Consider the following 21,300-nt stretch of genomic DNA (forward strand, 5'->3'; position numbering starts at 1 on the left):
TGACTATATGACTATACCACTGTGACTATATGACTATACCACTGGGACTATATGACTATACCACTGGGACTATATGAATATATGACTATACCACTGGGACTATATGACTATACCACTGGGACTATATGACTATACCACTGGGACTATACCACTGGGACTATATGACTATACCACTGGGACTATATGACTATACCACTGGGACTATATGACTGGGACTATATGACTATACCACTGGGACTATATGACTATACCACTGGGACTGTGTGACTATATGACTATACCACTGGGACTATATAACTATACCACTGGGACTATATAACTATACCACTGGGACTATATGATTATATGACTATACCACTGGGACTATATCACTGGGACTATATGACTATACCACTGGGACTGTGTGACTATACCACTGGGACTATATGACTATACCACTGGGACTGTGTGACTATATGACTATACCACTGGGACTGTGTGACTATATGACTATACCACTGGGACTGTACGACTATATGATTATCCCGGCAGCAGGTAGCCTAGTGGTTAGAGTGTTGGGCCAGTAACTGAAAGGTTGCTAGATTGAATCCCCGAGCTGACAAGGTAAAAATCTGTCGTTCTGCCCCCGGTAGGCCTTCATTGTAAATAAAACTGTCTTGCCTAGTTAAAAAATGTTTGATGGAGATGTGGGGGTCTCACTTCTCCTTGGAAGACTGGAAGATTCTGTCTGTAATTTTCCTTTTTCCTCCATCCCTCATTATAGTTGACGTAGTCTCTGTCTGCCTCTCCATCCCTCATTATAGTTGACGTAGTCTCTGTCTGCCTCTCCATCCCTCATTATAGTTGACGTAGTCTCTGTCTGCCTCTCCATCCCTCATTATAGTTGACGTAGTCTCTGTCTGCCTCTCCATCCCTCATTATAGTTGACGTAGTCTCTGTCTGCCTCTCCATCCCTCATTATAGTTGACGTAGTCTCTGTCTGCCTCTCCATCCCTCATTATAGTTGACGTAGTCTCTGTCTGCCTCTCTCCATCCCTCATTATAGTTGACGTAGTCTCTCTGTCTGCCTCTCTCATCCCTCATTATAGTTGACGTAGTCTCTCTGTCTGCCTCTCTCCATCCCTCATTATAGTTGACGTAGTCTCTGTCTGCCTCTCTCCTTCTCCATCCCTCATTATATGATTGGAAGAAACGGCCTCCGCCCTAGAGGTACTCTTCCCTGTCTTCCTCTCCTTCTCCATCCCTCATTATAGTTGACATAGTTTCTCTGTCTGCCTCTCTCCTTCTCCATCCCTCATTATAGTTGACGTAGTTTCTCTGTCTGCCTCTCTCCGTCTCCATCCCTCATTATAGTTGACGTAGTCTCTCTGTCTGCCTCTCTCCTTTTCATCCCTCATTATAGTTGACGTAGTCTCTCTGTCTGCCTCTCTCCTTCTCCATCCCTCATTATAGTTGACGTAGTCTCTCTGTCTGCCTCTCTCCTTCTCCATCCCTCATTATAGTTGACGTAGTCTCTGTCTGCCTCTCTCCTTTCATCCCTCATTATAGTTGACGTAGTTTCTCTGTCTGCCTCTCTCCTTCTCCATCCCTCATTATAGTTGACGTAGTCTCTCTGTCTGCCTCTCTCCGTCCCTCATTATAGTTGACGTAGTCTCTGTCTGCCTCTCTCCATCCCTCATTATAGTTGACGTAGTCTCTGTCTGCCTCTCTCCTTCTCCATCCCTCATTATAGTTGACGTAGTCTCTCTGTCTGCCTCTCTCCTTCTCCATCCCTCATTATAGTTGACGTAGTTTCTCTGTCTGCCTCTCTCCTTCTCCATCCCTCATTATATTTGACGTAGTCTCTGTCTGCCTCTCTCCATCCCTCATTATAGTTGACGTAGTCTCTCTGTCTGCCTCTCTCATCCCTTATTATAGTTGACGTAGTTTCTCTGTCTGCCTCTCTCCTTCTCCATCCCTCATTATAGTTGACGTAGTCTCTGTCTGCCTCTCTCCATCCCTCATTATAGTGTACGTAGTTTCTCTGTCTGCCTCTCTCATCCCTCATTATAGTTGACGTAGTCTCTGTCTGCCTCTTTCCTTCTCCGTCCCTCATTATAGATGACGTAGTCTCTGTCTGCCTCTCTCATCCCTCATTATAGTTGACGTAGTCTCTCTGTCTGCCTCTCTCCTTCTCCATCCCTCATTATAGTTGGCGTAGTCTCTCTGTCTGCCTCTCTCCTTCTCCATCCCTCATTATAGTTGACGTAGTCTCTCTGTCTGCCTCTCTCCATCCCTCATTATAGTTGACGTAGTCTCTGTCTGCCTCTCTCCATCCCTCATTATAGTTGACGTAGTTTCTCTGTCTGCCTCTCTCCATCCCTCATTATAGTTGACGTAGTCTCTCTGTCTGCCTTCTCCATCCCTCATTATAGTTGACGTAGTCTCTCTGTCTGCCTCTCTCATCCCTCATTATAGTTGACGTAGTCTCTGTCTGCCTCTCTCCTTCTCCATCCCTCATTATAGTTGACGTAGTTTCTCTGTCTGCCTCTCTCATCCCTCATTATAGTTGACGTAGTCTCTCTGTCTGCCTCTCTCCATCCCTCATTATAGTTGACGTAGTCTCTCTGTCTGCCTCTCTCCATCCCTCATTATAGTTGACGTAGTCTCTCTGTCTGCCTTCTCCATCCCTCATTATAGTTGACGTATTCTCTCTGTCTGCCTCTCTCATCCCTCATTATAGTTGACGTAGTCTCTGTCTGCCTCTCTCCATCCCTCATTATAGTTGACGTAGTTTCTCTGTCTGCCTCTCTCCTTCTCCATCCCTCATTATAGTTGACGTAGTCTCTCTGTCTGCCTCTCTCCGTCCCTCATTATAGTTGACGTAGTCTCTGTCTGCCTCTCTCCATCCCTCATTATAGTTGACGTAGTCTCTGTCTGCCTCTCTCCTTCTCCATCCCTCATTATAGTTGACGTAGTCTTTCTGTCTGCCTCTCTCCATCCCTCATTATAGTTGACGTAGTCTCTGTCTGCCTCTCTCCATCCCTCATTATAGTTGACGTAGTCTCTCTGTCTGCCTCTCTCCATCCCTCATTATAGTTGACGTAGTTTCTCTGTCTGCCTCTCTCCTTCTCCATCCCTCATTATAGTTGACGTAGTCTCTGTCTGCCTCTCTCCATCCCTCATTATAGTTGACGTAGTCTCTCTGTCTGCCTCTCTCCATCCCTCATTATAGTTGACGTAGTTTCTCTGTCTGCCTCTCTCCTTCTCCATCCCTCATTATAGTTGACGTAGTCTCTCTGTCTGCCTCTCTCCTTCTCCATCCCTCATTATAGTTGACGTAGTTTCTCTGTCTGCCTCTCTCCTTCTCCATCCCTCATTATAGTTGACGTAGTCTCTGTCTGCCTCTCTCCATCCCTCATTATAGTTGACGTAGTCTCTCTGTCTGCCTCTTTCCTTCTCCATCCCTCATTATAGTTGACGTAGTCTCTGTCTGCCTCTCTCATCCCTCATTATAGTTGACGTAGTCTCTGTCTGCCTCTCTCCTTCTCCATCCCTCATTATAGTTGACGTAGTCTCTGTCTGCCTCTCTCCTTCTCCATCCCTCATTATAGTTGACGTAGTCTCTGTCTGCCTCTCTCCTTCTCCATCCCTCATTATAGTTGACGTAGTCTCTCTGTCTGCCTCTCTCCTTCTCCATCCCTCATTATAGTTGACGTAGTCTCTCTGTCTGCCTCTCTCATCCCTCATTATAGTTGACGTAGTCTCTCTGTCTGCCTCTCTCCATCCCTCATTATAGTTGACGTAGTCTCTCTGTCTGCCTCTCTCCATCCCTCATTATAGTTGACGTAGTCTCTCTGTCTGCCTCTCTCATCCCTCATTATAGTTGACGTAGTCACTCTGTCTGCCTCTCTCCTTCTCCATCCCTCATTATAGTTGACGTATTCTCTCTGTCTGCCTCTCTCCATCCCTCATTATAGTTGACGTAGTTTCTCTGTCTGCCTCTCTCCTTCTCCATCCCTCATTATAGTTGACGTAGTCTCTCTGTCTGCCTCTCTCCTTCTCCATCCCTCATTATAGTTGACGTATTCTCTCTGTCTGCCTCTCTCCATCCCTCATTATAGTTGACGTCGTCTCTCTGTCTGCCTCTCTCCATCCCTCATTATAGTTGACGTAGTCTCTCTGTCTGCCTCTCTCCATCCCTCATTATAGTTGACGTAGTCTCTCTGTCTGCCTCTCTCCATCCCTCATTATAGTTGACGTAGTCTCTCTGTCTGCCTCTCTCATCCCTCATTATAGTTGACGTAGTCTCTCTGTCTGCCTCTCTCCTTCTCCATCCCTCATTATAGTTGACGTATTCTCTTGTCTGCCTCTCTCCATCCCTCATTATAGTTGACGTAGTTTCTCTGTCTGCCTCTCTCCTTCTCCATCCCTCATTATAGTTGACGTATTCTCTCTGTCTGCCTCTCTCCATCCCTCATTATAGTTGACGTAGTTTCTCTGTCTGCCTCTCTCCATCCCTCATTATAGTTGACGTCGTCTCTCTGTCTGCCTCTCTCCATCCCTCATTATAGTTGACGTAGTCTCTCTGTCTGCCTCTCTCCTTCTCCATCCCTCATTATAGTTGACGTAGTCTCTCTGTCTGCCTCTCTCCTTCTCCATCCCTCATTATAGTTGACGTATTCTCTCTGTCTGCCTCTCTCCATCCCTCATTATAGTTGACGTAGTCTCTCTGTCTGCCTCTCTCCATCCCTCATTATGGTTGACGTAGTCTCTCTGTCTGCCTCTTTCATCCCTCATTATAGTTGACGTAGTCTCTCTGTCTGCCTCTCTCCTTCTCCATCCCTCATTATAGTTGACGTAGTCTCTCTGTCTGCCTCTCTCCTTCTCCATCCCTCATTATAGTTGACGTATTCTCTCTGTCTGCCTCTCTCCATCCCTCATTATAGTTGACGTAGTCTCTCTGTCTGCCTCTCTCCATCCCTCATTATAGTTGACGTAGTCTCTCTGTCTGCCTCTCTCCATCCCTCATTATAGTTGACGTAGTCTCTCTGTCTGCCTCTCTCCTCATCCCTCATTATAGTTGACGTAGTCTCTCTGTCTGCCTCTCTCCATCCCTCATTATAGTTGACGTAGTCTCTCTGTCTGCCTCTCTCCTTCTCCATCCCTCATTATAGTTGACGTATTCTCTCTGTCTGCCTCTCTCCATCCCTCATTATAGTTGACGTCGTCTCTCTGTCTGCCTCTCTCCATCCCTCATTATAGTTGACGTAGTCTCTCTGTCTGCCTCTCTCCTTCTCCATCCCTCATTATAGTTGACGTAGTCTCTCTGTCTGCCTCTCTCCTTCTCCATCCCTCATTATAGTTGACGTATTCTCTCTGTCTGCCTCTCTCCATCCCTCATTATAGTTGACGTAGTCTCTCTGTCTGCCTCTCTCCATCCCTCATTATGGTTGACGTAGTCTCTCTGTCTGCCTCTCTCATCCCTCATTATAGTTGACGTAGTCTCTCTGTCTGCCTCTCTCCTTCTCCATCCCTCATTATAGTTGACGTAGTCTCTCTGTCTGCCTCTCTCCATCCCTCATTATAGTTGACGTAGTCTCTCTGTCTGCCTCTCTCATCCCTCATTATAGTTGACGTAGTCTCTCTGTCTGCCTCTCTCCATCCCTCATTATAGTTGACGTAGTGTGTGTATGTGTGGACGGGCACATAATGTTGTTGGTTGTTAGATGATGTCCCCAGACAGGCTGACCTAAGTCTCAGGGTTCTCCTGTGTGTTAGTGAGATGTTGTTTTAGTCGGGGATTCTTTGCTGTCTCTGTCCAGATGAAGGATGCAGGTGTACCAGTTAAACCAGTCAGTATATCTGGCTTCTACAAAATTCCCCAAATTCCATATATCCTGGTTTGAAGATTCACAGAATCAGCAGAAAATACATAATCCTCCAACCAGGATTTAAGGAAAACCTGGGGATGTATGTAGTTTATACAACCTGATAGGATTTATATAGTTTATACAACCTGATAGGATTTATGTAGTTTATACAACCTGATAGGATTTATATAGTTTATACAACCTGATAGGATTTATATAGTTTATACAACCTGATAGGATTTATACAACCTGATAGGATTTATACAGTTTATACAACCTGATTAGGATTTATACAGTTTATACAACCTGATTAGGATTTATATAGTTTATACAACCTGATTAGGATTTATATAGTTTATACAACCTGATTAGGATTTATATAGTTTATACAACCTGATTAGGATTTATATAGTTTATACAACCTGATTAGGATTTATATAGTTTATACAACCTGATTAGGATTTATATAGTTTATACAACCTGATTAGGATTTATATAGTTTATACAACCTGATTAGGATTTATATAGTTTATACAACCTGATAGGATTTATATAGTTTATACAACCTGATTAGGATTTATACAGTTTATACAACCTGGTAGGATTCATACAGTTGATCAAAACCTGATAGGATTCATACAGTTGATCAAAACCTGATAGGATTTTGGGAAAGTTTCCAGAATGTTGCAACTATGGTATCAGTGAAGCCAGTCAGTTTCAGTCATCAGTCTACATAACAGTACTGTATGGCTGCACCAGAGTTAGTCATCAGTCTACATTACAGTACTGTATGGCTGCACCAGAGTTACAGTCATCTGTCTACATAACAGTACTGTATGGCTGCACCAGAGTTACAGTCATCTGTCTACATAACAGTACTGTATGGCTGCACCAGAGTTACAGTCATCAGTCTACATAACAGTACTGTATGGCTGCACCAGAGTTACAGTCATCTGTCTACATAACAGTACTGTATGGCTGCACCAGAGTTACAGTCATCTGTCTACATAACAGTACTGTATGGCTGCACCCGAGTTACAGTCATCAGTCTACATAACAGTACTGTATGGCTGCACCAGAGTTACAGTCATCTGTCTACATAACAGTACTGTATGGCTGCACCAGAGTTACAGTCATCTGTCTACATAACAGTACTGTATGGCTGCACCAGAGTTACAGTCATCTGTCTATAGGTGTCAGTATGGCTTCATCAGGGTCTATCTAGTGCAGATGGAATGAGACAGGTAGTGTTGTCCTCAGATGCCTTTTAGTTATCACCCCCCCCCCCCAATAACGCCTCCCCACACACACACACCTCTACACTGTCTGTCACTATGCTGCTAACCTCTACACTGTCTGTCTCTGTGCTGCTAACCTCTACACTGTCTGTCACTGACCTGCTAACCTCTACACTGTCTGTCACTGACCTGCTAACCTCTACACTGTCTGTCACTGACCTGCTAACCTCTACACTGTCTGTCACTGACCTGCTAACCTCTACACTGTCTGTCACTGACCTGCTAACCTCTACACTGTCTGTCACTGACCTGCTAACCTCTACACTGTCTGTCACTGTGCTGCTAACCTCTACACTGTCTGTCACTGGCCTGCTAACCTCTACACTGTCTGTCACTGGCCTGCTAACCTCTACACTGTCTGTCACTGACCTGCTAACCTCTACACTGTCTGTCACTGACCTGCTAACCTCTACACTGTCTGTCACTGACCTGCTAACCTCTACACTGTCTGTCACTGACCTGCTAACCTCTACACTGTCTGTCACTGTGCTGCTAACCTCTACACTGTCTGTCACTGGCCTGCTAACCTCTACACTGTCTGTCACTGGCCTGCTAACCTCTACACTGTCTGTCACTGACCTGCTAACCTCTACACTGTCTGTCACTGACCTGCTAACCTCTACACTGTCTGTCACTGACCTGCTAACCTCTACGCTGTCTGTCACTGTGCTGCTAACCTCTACACTGTCTGTCACTGTGCTGCTAACCTCTACACTGTCTGTCAGACTTGTTGTGGTGCTGTAGGATGGATTCTCAGTTAAAACCACTGCTCTGAGAACTGTACCTATGCCTTAGAGCTCTCTCTGTCTCTGTCTCTGTGTGTGTCCTCTGATTGTATATGACTGACATTTCTCCCTCCGTCTTCAGGTGGCGTGAAGGCAGGTGTTGAGGACTGTCTTTCTCTCTCTGCATCATTCTGTTGTTCTGAGTCATGGCGTCCTCTCTGCTCAGCAGGCAGCTGGTCCTCTCCCTCCAGCAGAACCTCAGGTTCACTGCACCAGGTACACACCGCTCACACACACAGAGCTAGTAGGAACAGTCGTGTGTAGAGGTTATGTCTGTTAGAGGTAATATCTATATGCAATCAGCTAATGCTCTATACCAGTTATATCCCGTTTGGTGTACACACACACACACACACACACACACACACACACACACACACACACACACACACACACACACACACTGAGAGAAACGTCACACAACTACATTCTCTTAATGAGTCAGCTTCCTCAATCATAAAACAGAGGTCAGCTACATGGTTAAGACAGACGAATGATATCACCCTACATACCCTGTGGCCAGACAGCCTAATGATTTCACCCTACATACCCTGTGGCCAGACAGCCTAATGATTTCCCCCTACATAGGCTGTCTGGCCACAGGGTAATGACATCACCCTACATACCCTGTGGCCAGACAGCCTAATGATATCACTCTACATACCCTGTGGCCAGACAGCCTAATGATATCACTCTACATACCCTGTGGCCAGACAGCCTAATGATATCACCCTACATACCCTGTGGCCAGACAGTCTAATGATATCACCCCACATACCCTGTGGCCAGACAGCCTAATGATATAACCCTACATACCCTGTGGCCAGACAGCCTAATGATTTAACCCTACATACCCTGTGGCCAGACAGCCTAATGATATAACCCTACATACCCTGTGGCCAGACAGCCTAATGATATCACCCTACATACCCTGTGGCCAGACAGACTAATGATATCACCCTACATACCCTGTGGCCAGACAGACTAATGATTTAACCCTACAGACCCTGTAGCCAGACAGACTAATGATTTAACCCTACATACCCTGTGGCCAGACAGACTAATGATATCACCCTACATACCCTGTGGCCAGACAGACTAATGATATCACCCTACACACCCTGTAGCCAGACAGCCTAATGACATCACCCAACATACCCTCTGGCCAGACAGACTAATGATATCACTCTACATACCCTGTGGCCAGACAGACTAATGATATCACCCTACAAACCCTGTGGCCAGACAGATGAATGATATCACCCTACATACCCTGTGGCCAGACAGATGAATGATATCACCCTACATACCCTGTGGCCAGACAGACTAATGATATCACCCTGTGGCCAGACAGACTAATGATATCACCCTGCTGCCAGACAGACTAATGGTATAACCCTGCATTCCCTGTAGCCAGACAGACTAATGATATAACCCTACATGCCCTGTGGCCAGACAGACTAATGATTTAACCCTACAGACCCTGTAGCCAGACAGACTAATGATTTAACCCTACATACCCTGTGGCCAGACAGACTAATGATTTAACCCTACAGACCCTGTGGCCAGACAGACTAATGATTTAACCCTACATACCCTGTGGCCAGACAGACTAATGATTTAACCCTACAGACCCTGTGGCCAGACAGACTAATGATTTAACCCTACAGACCCTGTGGCCAGACAGACCAATGATTTAACCCTACAGACCCTGTGGCCAGACAGACTAATGATTTAACCCTACATACCCTGTGGCCAGACAGACTAATGATTTAACCCTACATACCCTGTGGCCAGACAGACTAATGATTTAACCCTACATACCCTGTAGCCAGACAGACTAATGATATCACCCTACAGACCCTGTGGCCAGACAGACTAATGATTTAACCCTACATACCCTGTGGCCAGACAGACTAATGATTTAACCCTACATACCCTGTGGCCAGACAGACTAATGATTTAACCCTACAGACCCTGTGGCCAGACAGACTAATGATTTAACCCTACAGACCCTGTGGCCAGACAGACTAATGATTTAACCCTACAGACCCTGTAGCCAGACAGACTAATGATTTAACCCTACATACCCTGTGGCCAGACAGACTAATGATTTAACCCTACATACCCTGTGGCCAGACAGACTAATGATTTAACCCTACATACCCTGTAGCCAGACAGACTAATGATTTAACCCTACAGACCCTGTAGCCAGACAGACTAATGATTTAACCCTACATACCCTGTGGCCAGACAGACTAATGATTTAACCCTACATACCCTGTGGCCAGACAGACTAATGATATCACCCTACAGACCCTGTGGCCAGACAGACTAATGATTTAACCCTACAGACCCTGTGGCCAGACAGACTAATGATTTAACCCTACAGACCCTGTGGCCAGACAGATGAATGATATCACCCTACATACCCTGTGGCCAGACAGACTAATGATATCACCCTGTGGCCAGACAGACTAATGATATCACCCTGCTGCCAGACAGACTAATGGTATAACCCTGCATTCCCTGTAGCCAGACAGACTAATGATATAACCCTACATGCCCTGTGGCCAGACAGACTAATGATTTAACCCTACAGACCCTGTAGCCAGACAGACTAATGATTTAACCCTACATACCCTGTGGCCAGACAGACTAATGATTTAACCCTACAGACCCTGTGGCCAGACAGACTAATGATTTAACCCTACATACCCTGTGGCCAGACAGACTAATGATTTAACCCTACAGACCCTGTGGCCAGACAGACTAATGATTTAACCCTACAGACCCTGTGGCCAGACAGACCAATGATTTAACCCTACAGACCCTGTGGCCAGACAGACTAATGATTTAACCCTACATACCCTGTGGCCAGACAGACTAATGATTTAACCCTACATACCCTGTGGCCAGACAGACTAATGATTTAACCCTACATACCCTGTAGCCAGACAGACTAATGATATCACCCTACAGACCCTGTGGCCAGACAGACTAATGATTTAACCCTACATACCCTGTGGCCAGACAGACTAATGATTTAACCCTACATACCCTGTGGCCAGACAGACTAATGATTTAACCCTACAGACCCTGTGGCCAGACAGACTAATGATTTAACCCTACAGACCCTGTGGCCAGACAGACTAATGATTTAACCCTACAGACCCTGTAGCCAGACAGACTAATGATTTAACCCTACATACCCTGTGGCCAGACAGACTAATGATTTAACCCTACATACCCTGTGGCCAGACAGACTAATGATTTAACCCTACATACCCTGTAGCCAGACAGACTAATGATTTAACCCTACAGACCCTGTAGCCAGACAGACTAATGATTTAACCCTACATACCCTGTGGCCAGACAGACTAATGATTTAACCCTACATACCCTGTGGCCAGACAGACTAATGATATCACCCTACAGACCCTGTGGCCAGACAGACAGGAACTAAGGCTGATACAGCATCACATAATGAATGGAGGGTTTGTCCTTGTCTAAGGTTAAGTTGAAGGATCTTCTGCAGGACAAGTCAGCAACACAGCATTGCCTTAACATTCTCTCTCTCTGTGTGTGTGTGTGTGTGTGTGTGTGTGTGTGTGTGTGTGTGTGTGTGTGTGTGTGTGTGTGTGTGTGTGTGTGTGTGTGTGGACAGGCTGCAGGTATGTCAGTAAGGCAGCAGCTAAGACTCAGATGGAGTTTGAATACGATGGGCCTTCCATGAAGACCGAGGTCCCAGGACCCCGTTCCAAGGTACTGAACCACACAGTGGGTTAAATGCCGGGCCTGATTCTCTGTATGTCACTAACAGCACAATGAACCAGTAGGAATAATTGCTATCTGTTAAAAAGGCTTGTTCTGTTTGACATTGTTGATGTTTCATATGACACCGAGTTTGACAATAGCCAGTGAAAAATCAGAGCGCCATATTCAAAACCACAAATCTAATAATTTCAATTTCTCAAACATACAACTATTTTATACCATTTTATAGATACACTTCTCCTGAATCGAACCACGTTGTCCGATTTCAAAAAGGCTTTACAGCGAAAGCAAAACATTAGATTATGTTAGGAGAGTACATAGACAAAAATAACCACACAGCCATTTTCCAAGCAACTAGATGCATCACAAATACCCAAAACACAGCTAAATGAAGCATTAACCTTTGACGATCTTCATCAGATGACACTCCTAGGACATCATGTTACACAATACATGCATTTTTTGTTCGATAAAGTTCATATTTATATCCAAAAACAGCATTTTACATTGGCGCGTGACATTCAGAAAATATTTAGCCTCCAATACTCCGGTGAATCAGCACAACAATTTACAAAAATATTCATCATAAACGTTGATAAAATATTAAACTGTTATTCAAAGAATTATAGATGAACATCTCCTTTATGCAGCCGCTGTGACAGATTTTAAAAAAGCTTCACAAGGAAAGCACACCTTGCAATAATCTGAGTACGGCGCTCAGAAAAATACATCAGGCAATACAGATACCCGCCATTTTGGAGTCATCTAAAATCATAAATAGCATTAGAAATATTCACTTACCTTTGATGATCTTCATCAGAAGGCACTTCCAGGAATCCCAGGTCCACAATAAATGTTGTTTTGTTCGATAAAGTCCATAATTTATGTCCAAATAGCTCCTTGTTGTTAGCGCGTTCAGTTAGCTACTCCAAATGTAGGAAGCGTGCGGAAAATGTCACGACGAAAAGTAAAAAAAGTTATATTTACGTTCGTTCAAACATGTCAAACGTTGTAAAGCATCAATCTTTAGGGCCTTTTTAACGTCAAACTTCAATAATATTCCAACCGGACGATTCCATTGTCTTGAAAAACGTTTTGGAACACAGCTAACTCCTCACGTGAATGCGCGCCAATGAACTGATGTCCTTCCCTGAGTCAACAACTTCCCCACCTTCTTGTTCGCTCTCTGTTCTCTGCAAAAGGCTGAAACAAGGTTCTAAAGACTGTTGACATCTATTGGAAGCCTTAGGAAGTGCAAAATGAATCCTTAGTCACTGTGTGTTAGATAGGCAATGACTTGGAAAGATTCCACCCATCAGATTTCCACTTCCTGGTAGGATTTTTCTCAGGTTTTTGCCTGCTATATGAGTTCTGTTATACTCACAGACATCATTCAAACAGTTTTAGAAACGTCAGAGTGTTTTCTATCCAAATCTACTAATAATATGCATATCCTAGCTTCTGAGTTTGAGTAGGAGGCAGTTTAATATGGGCACGTATTTCATCCGAAAGTAACAATACTGCCCCCTATGCGATTGGTGTCGTAAGAGGTTAATGGTGACCTCTGTGTGACCCTGTGATGGGAACAGTGGACTGTACACACCCATCCTGAACACTCTGTTGCACACAGGCTTCGTCCCAAGCAGAACCCTATGGAGGGAATAGGCTGCCATTAGACCAGGGCCCATAGGGAGGTGCACTATGGAGGGAATAGGCTGCCATTTTGAGATACATTAACAAACTGTTGAGGAACCACCTTGACATGACATCTCTCTCTTCCTCTCCTCCCCTCCCTCTTCCCTCCTCCTCTCTCCTCCCCCTCCCTCCTTCTCCTCCCCCACCAGGAGCTGACCAAACAGTTGGGAGAGATGCAGGTACGCCAAGAGAGTGTGTGTGTGTGTGAGGCTGTTTTGATGATGGAATAAAACAATGCATTATTGGGTCACACACTTGCATGCGTGCACACATAACGCAGACACACACACACACACACACACACACACACACACACACACAGACACACACAGACACACAACGGAGACAGACACACAGTCTCTCTCTGTGTCTAGACTGAGTTAACTGAATGACTACCTTATCTCTTTCTCTCTCTCTCTCTCTCTCTCTCCCTTTCTCTGTACCTTTCTCTGTCCCTCTCTCTCTGTCCCTCTCTCTCTGTCCCTCTCTCTCTGTCCCTCTCTCTCTGTCCCTCTCTCTCTGTCCATCTCTCTCTGTCCATCTCTCTCTGTCCATCTCTCTCTGTCCCTCTCTCTCTGTCCCTCTCTCTCTGTCCCTCTCTCTCTGTCCCTCTCTCTCTGTCCCTCTCTCTCTGTCCCTCTCTCTCTGTCCATCTCACTCTCTCCCTCCCCCCAGAACGTGGGAGCAATCAATTTCTTCTGTAACTATGAGGAGAGCAGAGGAAACTACCTGGTGGACGTGGACGGAAACCGCATGCTGGACGTCTACACACAGATCTCCTCCATCCCTATTGGTCAGTACACACATCTCCTCCATCACTATTGGTTAGTACACACATCTCCTCCATCCCTATTGGTTAGTACACACATCTTCTCCATCACTATTGGTCAGTACACACATCTCCTCCATCCTTATTGGTCAGTACACACATCTTCTCCATCCTTATTGGTCAGTACACACATCTCCTCCATCCTTATTGGTCAGTACACACATCTCCTCCATCCTTACTGGTCAGTACACACATCTTCTCCATCCTTATTGGTCAGTACACACATCTCCTCCATCCTTACTGGTCAGTATACACATCTCCATCCTTATTGCTCAATAAAAGCATTTCGCTACACTACAAGCATTTCGCTACACTCGCAATAACATCTGCTAACCATGTGTATGTTACCAATAAAATGTTGTTTGATTTACACAGATCTCCTCCATCCTTATTGGTTAGTACCCAGATCTCCTCTATTCCTATTGGTTAGTGCACAGATCTCCTCTCTTCCTATTGGTTAGCCCACACATCTCCTCTATTCCTATTGGTTAGCACACACATCTCCTCTATTCCTATTGGTTAGCACACAAGCCTACTCCATCCTTATCGGTTGGTGTCTAGAAGATCTAGCTAGTCATGTGTTCTATAGTTTGACAGAGTAGCGTGCTGGAGGTAAGCAACTTATCTGTAGCGTAGCATTTTCCCATTTTAACACCACAGCACTTCTGCTTGGCAGGTGTTGAACTTGCGACCCTAGACTCTCAAGGTTAGCGGTTCACTGTAGCTGGGTAGAGCAGGGCGTCTGCAACACCGGGATAGTGGGGTTGATTCCCAGGACTACTCATGCCTAAAATGTATGCATGACTGTAAGTCTCTTTGGAGAAAAGAGTCTGTATTATTATTATATATTATATTAGTGTAGGTTATTTTTATTATATGATATTATTGTTATATTACTTTATTATAGGATCTTATTATTATGTTATATTACTATATTATTATTGTTATTACATGATATTATTATATTATTTTATATTACTATATTATATTATATTACTATATTATTATGTTATATTACTATATTATGATATTGTTATATTACTGTGTTATATTACTATATTATAGAATGCTGCAAACCAAAAGCTACATACCTGAGAAGACCTTGTGTTTTTTAGCCTGACATTGCAACACAGAAAGCAGCTGGAGGCGAGAGACTTAGATTACAGTGGTTTAGGTCTAGGCCACATACAGCAGTTAATGATGACCTTGTCCTTGTGTTTTAGTTATGATGAGGTCTAGGCCACATGCAGCAGTTAATGATGACCTTGTCCTTGTGTTTTAGTTATGATGAGGTCTAGGCCACATACAGCAGTTAATGATGACCTTGTCCTTGTGTTTTAGTTATGATGAGGTCTAGGCCACATGAAGCAGTTAATGATGACCTTGTCCTTGTGTTTTAGTTATGATGAGGTCTAGGCCACATACAGCAGTTAATGATGACCTTGTCCTTGTGTTTTAGTTATGATGAGGTCTAGGCCACATACAGCAGTTAATGATGACCTTGTCCTTGTGTTTTAGTTATGATGAGGTCTAGGCCACATACAGCAGTTAATGATGACCTTGTCCTTGTGTTTTAGTTATGATGAGGTCTAGGCCACATACAGCAGTTAATGATGACCTTGTCCTTGTGTTTTAGTTATGATGAGGTCTAGGACCTATAGCGCAGTTAATGATTACCTTGTCCTCATGTGTTTAGTTATGATGAGGTCTAGGACCTATAGGGCAGTTATTGATGACCTTGTCCTCATGTGTTTAGTTATGATGAGGTCTAGGACCTATAGCGCAGTTAATGATGACCTTGTCCTCATGTGTTTTAGTTATGATGAGGTCTAGGACCTATAGCGCAGTTAATGATGACCTTGTCCTCATGTGTTTAGTTATGATGAGGTCTAGGACCTATAGGGCAGTTAATGATGACCTTGTCCTCATGTGTTTAGTTATGATGAGGTCTAGGACCTATAGGGCAGTTATTGATGACCTTGTCCTCATGTGTTTAGTTATGATGAGGTCTAGGACAGGTAAGGCAGTTAATGATGACCTTGTCTTTACTTCCTCTCAGCTATGTAGAGTTAAAGTATTGATTGGGGATCATTTGTGGAGGAATGTAACAGTTTTTCAGGGTGATTTGTGATGTTTTATTTGTGCTTCCCATGACTGTGTTTTAGTATTTAAAGGTTCTATATGTTTGGGTATATTGACTGTATGTTGTGTATTCAGGGCACATGTGTAAAAAAAAAAACAAGGTCTCAATATGTTTTCCCTGTTAAAATAAAGGTTACAAAAATGGTGTGTGTGTGTATATGTGTATATCCAGTGCATTCTGAAAGTATTCAGACCCCTTCACTTTTTCCACATTTTGCTACATTACAGCCTTATTCTAAAATTGATTAAATAAATAAAAATCCTCAGCAATCTACACACACCATAATCACAAAGTGATTTGTTGGCAAATTTATAAAAATTGAAAAACAGAAATACCTTATTTACATAAGTATTCAGACCCTTTGCTATGAGACTGTAAATTGAGCTCAGGTGCATCCTGTTTCCATTGATCATCCTTGAGATGTTTCTACAACTTGATTGGACTCCACCTGTGGTACATTCAATTGATTGGATATGATTTGGAAAGGAACACACCTGTCTATATAAGGTCCTACAGTTTACAGTGCATGTCAGAGCAAAAACCAAGACATGAGGTTGAAGGAATTGTCCGTACAGCTCAGAGACAAGATTGTGTGGAGGCCCAGATCTGGGGAAGGGTACCAAAACATTTATGCAGCATTGAAGGTCCCCAAGAACACAATGGCCTCGATCATTCTTACATGGAAGAAGTTTGGAACCACCAAGCTGGCTGCCTGGGCCAAACTGAGCAATCAGGGTTCTTGGTCAGGGAGGTGACCAAGAACCCGATGGTCATTCTGACAGAGCTCTCTAGAGTTCCTCTGTGGAGATGGGAGAACCATCTCTGCAGCACTCCACTAATCAGGCCTTTATGGTGGAGTGGCCAGACAGAAGCCACTCGTCAGTAAAAGGCATATGACAGCCCGCTTGGAGTTGACAAAAGGCACCTAAAGACTCTCAGACCATGAGAAACAAGATTCTCTGGTCTGATGAAACCAAGATTGAACTTAGCCTGAATGCCAAGCATCACGTCTGGAGGAAACCTGGCACCATCCCTACTGTGAAGCATGGTGGTGGCAGCATCATGCTGTGGGGATGTTTTTCAGCTGCAGGGACTGGTAGACTAGTCAGGATCGAGGCAATGCTGAACAGAGCAAAATACAGAGAGTTCGTTGATGAAAACCTGCTCCAGAGCGCTCAGACTGGGGTGAAGGTTCACCTTCCAACAGGACAACGACCCTAAGCACCCAGCCAAGACAATGAAGGAGTGGCTTTAGAATAAGTCTCTTTATATCCTTGAGTGGCCCATCCAGAGCCCGGACCTGAACCTGATCGAACATCTCTGGAGAGACCTGAAAATAGCTGTGTAGCGACGCTCCCCATCCAACCTGACAGAGCTTGAGAGGCTCTGCAGAGAAGAATGGGAGAAACGCCCCAAAAACAGGTGTGCCAAGCTTGTAGCGTCATACCAAAGAAGACTCTAGGCTGTAATCGCTGCCAAAGGTGCTTCAACCAAGTACTGAGTAAAGGGTCTGAAAACTTATGTAAATGTGATATTTAAGTTTTTTACTTGTAATAAATTAGCAAAAAAAGTGAACCTGTTTTTGCTTTGTCGTTGTGGGGTATTGTGCGTAGATAAATGAGGGGGAAAAAACAATTTAACCAGTTTTGGAATTAGGCTGTAATGTAACAAATTGTGGAAAGGTCAAGGGGTCTGAATACTTCCGAAGTTACTGTATATACTGCTCCTACTCATTAGCCATTAGCCATGAAGCATCGTATTTCAGGCTGGGTCGTGACCTGACAGAGTAGCTAACACTTTCTGTTCTCTCAATGATAAAGCTTCTAAATACTGGACGCTGCTCTGCACTTCAATGGATTGATAGTGTTTGTGTCCTAAATGGCTCCCTTTTCCCTTTGTGCACTACTTTTGACCAGAGCACTATGTAGGGAATAGGGAGCCATTTAGGGCGTGTGGAGTGTTTCTAGGACTCTGGACATCTCTGGACTCTGGACTGAGAGAGAAGCCATCTGTTCAGGGACTGATTTATTCATGTCCTATCTGGTTTATGAGGATAAGTGTGTGTGCGTGTGCGGCATATTAGACTTTTTCCTGATGGATTTCCATGTAGTCATTAATGATGTAAATGTGTATCTACAGTATGTCTCCTATTAACTTAGAACATTCTACAGTGATGTTATGAAACCTAATGGAACTGTCAGGAAGTGGAGGAAGGACACAATGTAGCTATTCTAGTTGAGAATCTCTCTGACTAGGACTATAATAGAACAGGAGAGGTACATTCTACCCAGAGAGAAGGTGGATTAACATTTAAAGGAGATAGATAGTTAACATATAACAAACGGCAACATTGGCACAATCCAGATATCAATAGATGCTGTAGGAGTTAGCAGGTTAAGGACCAGATTACATGCAGTAGGAGTTAGCAGGTTAAGGACCAGATTATATGCAGTAGGAGTTAGCAGGTTGAGGACCAGATTACATGCAGTAGGAGTTAGCAGGTTGAGGACCAGATTACATGCTGTAGGAGTTAGCAGGTTGAGGACCAGATTACATGCTGTAGGAGTTAGCAGGTTAAGGACCAGATTATATGCAGTAGGAGTTAGCAGGTTAAGGACCAGATTATATGCAGTAGGAGTTAGCAGGTTGAGGACCAGATTACATGCTGTAGGAGTTAGCAGGTTGAGGACCAGATTACATGCAGTAGGAGTTAGCAGGTTGAGGACCAGATTACATGCTGTAGGAGTTAGCAGGTTAAGGACCAGATTACATGCTGTAGGAGTTAGCAGGTTAAGGACCAGATTATATGCAGTAGGAGTTAGCAGGTTGAGGACCAGATTACATGCAGTAGGAGTTAGCAGGTTGAGGACCAGATTACATGCAGTAGGAGTTAGCAGGTTAAAGCCAGATTACATGCTGTAGGAGTTAGCAGGTTGAGGACCAGATTACATGCAGTAGGAGTTAGCAGGTTAAGGCCAGATTACATGCAGTAGGAGTTAGCAGGTTAAGGACCAGATTACATGCAGTAGGAGTTAGCAGGTTAAGGCCAGATTACATGCAGTAGGAGTTAGCAGGTTAAGGACCAGATTATATGCAGTAGGAGTTAGCAGGTTAAGGACCAGATTACATGCAGTAGGAGTTAGCAGGTTAAAGCCAGTGATGTAGTAAACATATAGTTGGTCAACTCTGATCGCCATTCATGGTAAATCAAGTAACGCCCTGTATAATTTCAATGCATTTTTCTGCTGTAGGTGAGTAACTGCTTGCTCCAAATTAAATATTTATGAAAAACGTTTACCCTCCACTACCCCACTGGTTATGGTTAGTGATAAAGTTTTGTGGTCCAGTCAGACAGGACGGGGATCTACAGTAGGGTTAGTGATAAAGTGTTGTGGTCCAGTCAGACAGGACAGTGATCTACAGTAGGGTTAGTGATAAAGTGTTGTGGTCCAGTCAGACAGGACAGGGATCTACAGTAGGGTTAGTGATAAAGTGTTGTGGTCCAGTCAGACAGGACAGTGATCTACAGTAGGGTTAGTGATAAGGTGTTGTGGTCCAGTCAGACAGGACAGGGATCTACAGTAGGGTTAGTGATAAAGTGTTTGTGTCCAGTCAGACAGGACAGTGATCTACAGTAGGGTTAGTGATAAAGTTTTGTGGTCCAGTCAGACAGGACAGTGATCTACAGTAGGGTTAGTGATAAGGTGTTGTGGTCTGGTCAGACAGGACAGTGATCTACAGTAGGGTTAGTGATAAAGTGTTGTGGTCCAGTCAGACAGGACAGGGATCTACAGTAGGGTTAGTGATAAAGTGTTGTGGTCCAGTCAGACAGGACAGTGATCTACAGTAGGGTTAGTGATAAGGTGTTGTGGTCCAGTCAGACAGGACAGGGATCTACAGTAGGGTTAGTGATACAGTGTTGTGGTCCAGTCAGACAGGACAGGGATCTACAGTAGGGTTAGTGATAAAGTGTTGTGGTCAGACAGGACAGTGATCTACAGTAGGGTTAGTGATAAAGTGTTGTGGTCAGACAGGACAGTGATCTACAGTAGGGTTAGTGATAAAGTGTTGTGGTCCAGTCAGACAGGACAGTGATCTACAGTAGGGTTAGTGATAAAGTGTTGTGGTCCAGTCAGACAGGACAGGGATCTACAGTAGGGTTAGTGATAAAGTGTTGTGGTCCAGTCAGACAGGACGGGGATCTACAGTAGGGTTAGTGATAAAGTGTTGTGGTCCAGTCAGACAGGACAGTGATCTACAGTAGGGTTAGTGATAAAGTGTTGTGGTCCAGTCAGACAGGACAGGGATCTACAGTAGGGTTAGTGATAAAGTGTTGTGGTCCAGTCAGACAGGACAGTGATCTACAGTAGGGTTAGTGATAAAGTGTTGTGGTCCAGTCAGACAGGACAGGGATCTACAGTAGGGTTAGTGATAAAGTGTTGTGGTCCAGTCAGACAGGACAGTGATCTACAGTAGGGTTAGTGATAAAGTTTTGTGGTCCAGTCAGACAGGACAGGGATCTACAGTAGGGTTAGTGATAAAGTGTTGTGGTCCAGTCAGACAGGACAGTGATCTACAGTAGGGTTAATGATGAAGTTTTGTGGTCCAGTCAGACAGGACAGGGATCTACAGTAGGGTTAGTGATAAAGTGTTGTGGTCCAGTCAGACAGGACAGTGATCTACAGTAGGGTTAGTGATAAAGTGTTGTGGTCCAGTCAGACAGGACAGGGATCTACAGTAGGGTTAGTGATAAAGTGTCGTGGTCCAGTCAGACAGGACAGGGATCTACAGTAGGGTTAGTGGTAAAGTGATGGCGTTCTCTCTCTCTCTCTCTCTCAGGGACTAATGCTGCCATAGTAACACATAGCCCTGGTTGCTAAGGTTACCAGAAGCATGTCCTGATGTAAACTCGCTGTGACAA

At 44.3% G+C, this 21,300-nt stretch overlaps 1 protein-coding gene across 2 annotated transcripts in view; it reads left to right on the forward strand.

Annotated features, from left to right (window-relative positions):
* LOC106592407 (4-aminobutyrate aminotransferase, mitochondrial) overlaps window positions 1-21,300 on the forward strand; it is a 60,736-nt gene that overhangs the window by 14,168 nt on the left and 25,268 nt on the right. For both annotated transcript variants that reach the window (XM_045719679.1, XM_045719680.1), the window contains exons 2-5: window positions 8,018-8,151; window positions 11,603-11,700; window positions 13,557-13,586; window positions 14,083-14,200. In XM_045719679.1, the coding sequence (XP_045575635.1) occupies window positions 8,082-8,151; window positions 11,603-11,700; window positions 13,557-13,586; window positions 14,083-14,200 (316 nt within the window). In that variant the 5' untranslated portion in view covers window positions 8,018-8,081. The remainder of the gene's footprint in view (window positions 1-8,017; window positions 8,152-11,602; window positions 11,701-13,556; window positions 13,587-14,082; window positions 14,201-21,300) is intronic.

Source organism: Salmo salar, chromosome ssa06 (genome assembly GCF_905237065.1).
Source record: "Salmo salar chromosome ssa06, Ssal_v3.1, whole genome shotgun sequence".
In the NCBI taxonomy this organism is placed as follows: Eukaryota; Metazoa; Chordata; class Actinopteri; order Salmoniformes; family Salmonidae; genus Salmo; species Salmo salar.